A 7,920-nucleotide genomic window follows, 5' to 3' on the forward strand; every position below is an offset into this window, starting at 1 on the left:
AGTGTGAGGAGACAGCAGATTCTTCCTCAATAGGCTGGAATGTTACTCAGTTATTATTGCCAATGATACCTGCAGGAGTGGACACCTTCACTCAAGGGTCCCCCAGAACCCCCCAGTTGAGGATCTTGGTGAGGTATAAAACCTGACAAGGGATTTCAGCAATTAAAAGTGTTAATTGAGCACTGCACTGTAGACAGATTAAGAGAAAAAAAGAGGTTTGGGGGCTGAGTGTAGTTAGAAAAAAAACAATTAAAAGTTATTTCTACTTATTCAGCCGTGACGTGTCGCTCCTGAAGCTCAGGGACACTCACCTCTGCCACCAAGTCCTCCACGGCCCATGGCACCTCTGCCCAGACCTCCTCTTCCAGGGCCACCACGACCTCTAAGGCCACCTCTTCTCAAGCCCATCCTGGGTGATATTCCTCGTCCTCCACGAAGCAAGCTCTGACCTTCAATAGAAGGAATTAAAATTCAGATGGAGCAACAGAATCAAGACTCGGAATCATAGAATGGTTTGGGTTGGAAGGGATCTCAAAGCTCATCCAGTTCCAACCCCCCTGCCAGCAGCAGGGACACCTTCCACTAGACCAGGTTGCTCAAAGCCTCATCCAGCCTGGCTGAGAACACTTCCAGGGAGGGGGCATCAACAACTTCCTTGGGCAACCTGTTCCAGTGTCTAAATGGTCAAAGAGATGGTGTTATGGACATAAACAACTCGATTTTGGCCACGGGACTGACCTCTGAGCGGGATTCCTCCTCTCAGCAGAGCTCTTGCTCCCCGGCCACCACGCATGGCTCCTCGTGGCAAACCTCTCTGCCCCATGGACAGTCCTCTTCCTCCCATAGCTCCACGTGCCAGGGGTCCTGCCGGCCGGCCTAACCGTGCTTGGATGTTACTTTTACCCAGGCGTTGTTTTAAGCTCTTCTGGAATAAAGTTTTAAGAAAAGAAGGAAATCATGCAGCAATCTCACACTCACCTACTGATAAACGTGGTAGTTTTCTGTTTTGTTTTGGTTTTTTAAAATAAAAGAGAGGCTTACCAGCTCTCCACAATATATAATCAAGCTTCAAAGGAAGGCAAAGTAAATCTGCTTTTGGAGGGATAATTTGTGGAAAGTTAAAACAAAGAACAAAGACTTTTCCTGGAAAAAGAAGGATTTTTAAGATTTGGAGGGAAATATTCTTTCAATTTTTAGCAGCGCTGCTCAACCCAAACCAAAGATTTTTAATCCACAAGGCAAACCCACTAATTTTTTTTCTGCTGGAAGGAAACAGTCCAAGCAAACTCCTGAGATAGAAATCAACGACCCCTGTTGTGGCACAACCTGCCTCTGCAGAGCAAGTGACATCCGTGCAGCCACATGGGAATGTCACTCCCAGTGACCCACAGCCCCATCCTGGCTCAGCTTCCACACAGAATAAGGCAACAAAGAGAAAAAGCATCAACTTTCCCACTTATACTACAAAAATAAAACTATACTGAAGAAAATGAGCATCACTAGAAGAGAAAGAGAGTCATTTTTGCCTATCTGGCTTTTGAAATGTGGTGTTTTTTGGTGTTTTGGGGTTTTTTTTTCTTCATGTCAGGTTATGTCCAGCTTCCAGGCTCCATTTCAGACAGAAGTGGTTTCCCTGGGGCCAGCTGTAGAGTCTCCTCTTCTCAAATGCCGACAACCGGAATTGCTGGAGACACGACTCAGCTGCTCGAGAAGCAGCAACTGAACCACCAGTTCCCACTGTTCACAGGCACTGGTGACAGTCTGGGCACAGGCACTGGTGACAGTTTGCTCTCTGCAGAGCGGGGTTTCACTTCTGTGGGCACCACTGAACCCTACAAAGAGCTGAGAAACAAGTGGGAACCTTCCCACTTGTCTCAAGAAGAAGAGCTCTCAGGTTTAAGTCTCAGTTTCAAGGTGGTGATGGAAGCAGCTGTAAAAACTCTTATTTGTATTTTACTCCAGTTTCCAAGAATTGATTAAATTTATTGCTCATCAGCTTTACTTGACCCAAAACCTGAGGAAACTGTTCCTTTAAAATCTGTCCCTGCTGTACCTGTATTAACAAAATTTTTACTGCCTCAGAGTTCAGATAATAATTTACTTATTTATTTTTTTAGCAGTCTAAAACATCAACCTCTATTTTTTTTCCCCCTCCCAGCCTCTCTGGCACAAAAGAGTGAGAACCATGTGTATGTTCTACATCCAATTATTCATTTTATGTCACTTACCAGGAGATTTTAAGATAAGCTGCTGGACTTTGCACTAAATCAGCTCAAGAGTGCTCACCTGTCTGCTCTACCTCGGAGCAGCAGCACCTTGTTCTCCTCCAACTCATTTGTAGCTGCACATCTAGAGCTACGGTCAGTGGAAATGTTTTTACACTTCAAACCTCCCCCAGCAGGTTATATAAACACTCCTGCACTCAGAGGGAGAGGATGTAAAACACAAACCCATGAATTTAGCACAAGCAGAGCTCCACAGGAGTGCAGAAAAGTCCTTTCTGAAGGAGAGAGGTGGCCCATTGGTGGGATCAAGGCTGCCCAGAACTTCTGGACACAGCATAACCAGAAGGATCAGATAAATTCCTGGTAATATCAAGCCTAGAACTTGTGAAAATCCAACCACATCAACTTCAGAGGCACTTGCAATATTCAAAGATAAACCAAGTTTCCAAATTCCCCTTACAACATTCTTCCTTGAAGCATTTAATTCCAGAAAATCATCAAATGCCCAACATAAAAATCAAAGAGCGAAGCCAAACCCCTGAGTTCTCCTGCAGCACCTCAATTCTGCCCACAGAAACTTCAGGCTTTCAATCCAGTTTCACTTTCCACTTGTGAAATTCTCAACTTTTCAAGCCTTTTTTTTTTTTTTTAAAGTAGAAAATAATTTAAGACTACCATTTCCACAGCTTGTAAACAAGGCTAACTGGCACCACAGTCTGTTTTTACAACCCAAATCTCAAGAGATCTTAAAAAAGCAGCTGCATTCCTCTTTTTTTATCAGCTGAGGAGCCCTGAATGCGAGCATGCGCGGCAGGTTTTTAAGTATTCTAGTTATTTGGTGAAGCAGTTCAGCTAAGAAATTTCCAGGGCTTTCTCCTCATGTGCAAGATAACACAGGGGAAGTAGATTTAACTCCTTCTGGAGTCAAGTTGGGCAGTGCTGTTGTCTGAACTTGCTGCACAGCTGTGTAGCACTACCCCCCAGATCCTGATTTGTGCCCTACACGTAGAATCCCAGAGTGGTTTGGGTGGGAAGGGACCTTAAAGATCATCCAGTTCCATGAGCCATCAGCAGGGACACCTTCCACTAGACCACGTTGCTCAAAGCCTCATCCAACCTGGCCTTCAACACTTCCAGGGAGGGGGCATCTACAACTTCCTTGGGTAACCTATTTTAAGCTCATCTTAACCAGCCTTCCCATTTAAAACCAAAAATTTGCAAAAAAACCCCCTAAAATCTTGATGAGCAGAGCACAGACAAACAGCTGGTGAGGTTTCTGTTGCAGTCCATTCCCTAAATCCCTAATAATTCCCTAAATTATGCAGAAGCACATTGACTGCAGCAGAGAAATCAAAAAAAAATCTAACACATTCACCTCAGGTCTTCTGCTCTATCAAAGGCAACCTGAGGAACACAGAGTGAGGTGGAGCATCCACCACGGAAACGTGCAACAGTAAAAACTCTTTCTATAAAAAGAGGATGTAACACTCTGCCTTCAATCCAAGCCTGGGCTCCAGCATTCCTAAGGAATCAGAAAAATCAAGTTTATTGGTCTGTTCCTCGCAGTCAGCTGCTATCAAGGGAGTGCACAGAGAGAGGGTGGAAGTGGGGATGGGAGATGGGAGCAACCAGCCTCAACTGGGAAGTACTGGAAACAATCTGCAGCAATTATTAACTGCAGCAACTCGGCAGATCCAAAAACTCAGAATGAGAATATTTCTCTGAAAAAATAGAGAGGAGAGATGAACAGTCAGCACACAACCCCCCCCCAACTCTATATGAACCAGTGAGTTACAAAACATTACTCATCTGAAATAAAAAACGAGGGTTTTCTGCAAATCCCTTCTCAGGTTCTCATTTTTGAACTCTCTGAAGTATATTTTTTCCCAAAATCCACCATATCCTGAAAAATTGGTGCCAAATATCAATGTGCTGCCCCCCAAAATATGTCACTTTTTGCTCACCTGTTTAAGCTTCAAAGCAGCCTGGACAGAAGGTCTATTCTCCATCTGCTGGGCCAGTCTTCTGTTTCTGGCACTGGCTAGCTGCTGCTGCTGCTGCATGGTAGCCCGAATATTCACTGGCATCGGTTGTTTGTTCTTCAGCATGTTAGTAAAGCTTCAAGGTCGAATAAAACGGGTGTTTAAGTAAAAGCTTTATTACATACATTTTTTTTTATCGGCATTTCATGGTTCTCAAAGATTGGAATCTCCAGATCCCATGAACCTTAAGTAAAGAGTGGTACTTAGGTCATGTCATATTGGATTAAGTAATTCCTCGTTTTCCACAAGTGGGTAAGAACGGGAAACTCAGAAATGATGTTGTATATTAATTCAGAAGTGATAAAAGCTTTAGGTTATTGATTTGAGAAATGGCAGAAAGAATGAAAACAAGCGATAAGCAGAGATGACGATGACAGATGGGAAGAGGACATCACACAGAAAACAGAGAAGCAAAGTGAAATCTGATTGCAAAAGCCTAATTAACCCTTCAAAAAATCAGAGAAAACTGTTGGAAAACTCAATGTCAAAAAGCATCTTTATAAAAGACATCACAGCCCTGAGAAGGGAGCGGCGTGACTCCAACGTACGACACCACCGAGCGCTCTGACTTCCAAAAACACCTCACTCTGCAATTTCTTTGGTGCACAATCTTCTGTCTTTAAGAGCTACAGAGGAGCAGAACATACAGCCAGATGTTAAGCTCCCTCAACAACATTTTATCATCAGCTTTCTGCTGTGTCCTGGGAGCTATGCAAGATTGTAAAGAAAAAACAAAACACTGAAGAGATGAAGAAAATGGACTGACCCAAATGAAACAGGTCAGGGAGACTTCCCTGCGCTGCACCTCACCGCTCATCCCGTGCAGGGTGAAGCTCTGAGCAGCAGTTCAGGCTACACCTAAAAGCAAGAACTGCCCACAAATGGCTCTGTTGATCCCTGGCTCAAAAATACTAATGTAATTTAATCCAAAAGTGATTAGTAAGAAAGCAAAACCATTAACTGTAGCATCGCTATTAGTCGCCGCTGGAGAACGGCAACGGCGGAATGGCATGGAAAAAAACAGAAGGATAATCAACAAAAGAAATCCAAAAGAAAGAGAGAGATGGAGATGAAGCAAAAGCATTTGCCTCTTACAAGGCCCAAAACAGTGGTCAAGGGCCTTTGGGCTTGTTTAAGGGCCTGCTGCCTGCCTCTTACAGGCCAGACCACGCGTGTCTGCCTCGGACGAAGCAGCAAACCTGCTGCAGCTTAGGTAACATGCTACCGTGCTGCGGCGTCAACTAGATAAATGTAAAAACATGTGGAAGAAAAAAAGGGAGGGTGTGAGGTTTCTCTTTGTTATGACACATCCCACCATATTTACGTGTTGTATATATATATATATATAATTTTTTTTTAATATTACAGATAAATTTCTCCAAAATATTTGCCCTTTTAACCTTGTGTACCACACGTGTTGCAGTTTAAGACAGAGGTGTAAAGCCATCTGCTTGTTTTAGTGAGGTTAAAAGAGGGCAGAAACCACGGTGGGTTTTGGTTTTTTGGATACTGGACAGTGATAATTAAGTAAAAAAAAAAAAAATAAAAAAAATAAAAATATTTCTTATGAGCTGAAGGTGCTGTTGGCTTCCTCACCGCTCGTTCAGAGACATCTTGGTGGTGCTCTTTAGCACAACCTTCGGTGCTGACTGTGCAGCCATCTTCAGATCGAGAGAATCTGCAAAACATGAGAATGAGATTTAACAAATAACACAGAGATTTTGATCTCACTTCTTTGACTAAACGTTAAAAACCTGTATTTCAGCTCCTTCAGGTGAAGAAAATCCAGAACGAGGCAGGTAACAGGTACTTTGAGTGCATTTTTATTAAGTTTTCTAGGCCACTGCTGTGATACATCAGGTTTAATAAATCACCAAGTTCTGCTAACTCATCCTTACTAAGAAATCATCTTTTATAAAGTGAAAATTTTACCACTGCTGCAAAAAAAAGTCCATCAGCAGTCAAGTATCTTGCTCAGTACAGCATCTAGTGACACTGCCACGCTTCCCAAGCTTTTTAGTATCAGCAAAACAGAAACCCCAATTGGTTTTAAAGAGACATATAGCATATACTTGGCAATAAAATCCCCAAATTACTCTACAGAAATCCCATAAACTTAAAAAAATATTAAGGTTTCATCCTCCCATTACAATTGTGACCACTTGGACAGAGAGAAACTATAAGGGGAGCAGTTGCTTTGGCTTTTTAATATCTAATACTCTGCTAGGCAGCTCATCCGCAGTCCTAATGCGGTTCTCTGACACGAGAACCTGCCACATGCCTCATGCAAGCAGCAAAGGGATTTAAATTCAGCTGTTACCCAGCTCTGGAGCACAGGCTCAAGCCTGAGTGCTTTGGCAGTGATGAATGCTACTGAAATGTGCTAAGCAAAAACCCACTAACTATGCAAATCCTTTTTTTTTTTTAAGAATTAGGATCAAAATTAATGCTTAGGTGACTGCCAGAAACTACCCACCCCCAAAATACCTTGGAAAAAAATGGGGTTTTTACAGTTTATCTGCTAGAAATTCAGCCATACACTGAATAAAATGCTTTCTTTACAATGTTTTACAGTTTAACAGCTAGAAATTTAGCCATACACTGAATAAAATGCTTTCTTTACCATGTTTTACAGTTTATCTGCTAGAAATTTAGCCATACCTTGAGTAAAATGGGGTTTTTTACAGTGATTTACAGTTTATCTGCTAGAAATTTAGCCATACCCTGAACAAAACGGGGTTTTTTTACAATGTTTTACAGTTTATCTGCTGGAAATTTAGCCATACACTGAATAAAATGGTTTTTTACAGTGTTTTAGCCACACACTGAATAAAATGGTTTTTTACAGTGTTTTATTTAGAGTTTATCTGCTAGAAATTCGGCCATACACTGAATAAAATGGTTTCTTTACCATGTTTTACAGTTTATCTGCTAGAAATTTAGCCATACACTGAATAAAACGGTTTTTTTTAGTGTTTTAGAGTTTATCTGCTAGAAATTCGGCCATACACTGAATAAAATGGTTTCTTTACCATGTTTTACAGTTTAACAGCTAGAAATTTAGCCATACCTTGAGTAAAATGGTTTTTTACAGTGTTTTATTTAGAGTTTATCTGCTAGAAATTCAGCCATACACTGAATAAAATGCTTCCTTTACCATGTTTTACAGTTTATCTGCTAGAAATTTAGCCATACACTGAATAAAACGGTTTTTTACAGTGTTTTATTTAGAGTTTATCTGCTAGAAATTCAGCCATACACTGAATAAAATGGTTTCTTTACCATGTTTTACAGTTTAACAGCTAGAAATTTAGCCATACCTTGAGTAAAATGGTTTTTTACAGTGTTTTATTTAGAGTTTATCTGCTAGAAATTCAGCCAACAGGCAGCCGCACTCCATTCTTTTTAAATCAAAAATGTTTTAAAAACGTGGTTTTCTTCCAAAAGCGCAGCTCGCAGGTTCCCCCCTAAGCGGGAAGGCGAGGCCTGGCCTAGGCCATCGATCCAGCCCCGTCCCACACCCGCCCGACGAGACGAAGGGGGTGAAAGCCCGGCCCTGCCGTGCACAAAGCCTGGCCATGGGCACACACCGACCCCCGGCCGGCTGAGGGGACCCCGGGGCCTCCCTCCCTCCCTCAGCACCCCCCTTCGCA

The 7,920-nt window shown here is 42.3% G+C and overlaps 1 protein-coding gene across 1 annotated transcript; it reads right to left on the minus strand.

Moving 5' to 3' along the window:
• Window positions 1-311: 311 nt before the first annotated feature.
• CHTOP (chromatin target of PRMT1) lies at window positions 312-5,928 on the minus strand (the record flags this gene model as incomplete). The annotated part of the gene is made up of 4 exons (XM_010174966.1): window positions 5,864-5,928; window positions 4,190-4,343; window positions 739-925; window positions 312-449 (listed from the first exon to the last, which is right to left on the minus strand). Coding segments are annotated over exons 1-4 (544 nt in total), but the record flags the coding sequence as incomplete, so codon positions are not given.
• Between the last annotated feature and the right edge of the window lie 1,992 nt (window positions 5,929-7,920).

Source organism: Antrostomus carolinensis, unplaced genomic scaffold, assembly GCF_000700745.2.
Source record: "Antrostomus carolinensis isolate BGI_N321 unplaced genomic scaffold, ASM70074v2 scaffold22969, whole genome shotgun sequence".
NCBI classification, from domain to species: Eukaryota; Metazoa; Chordata; class Aves; order Caprimulgiformes; family Caprimulgidae; genus Antrostomus; species Antrostomus carolinensis.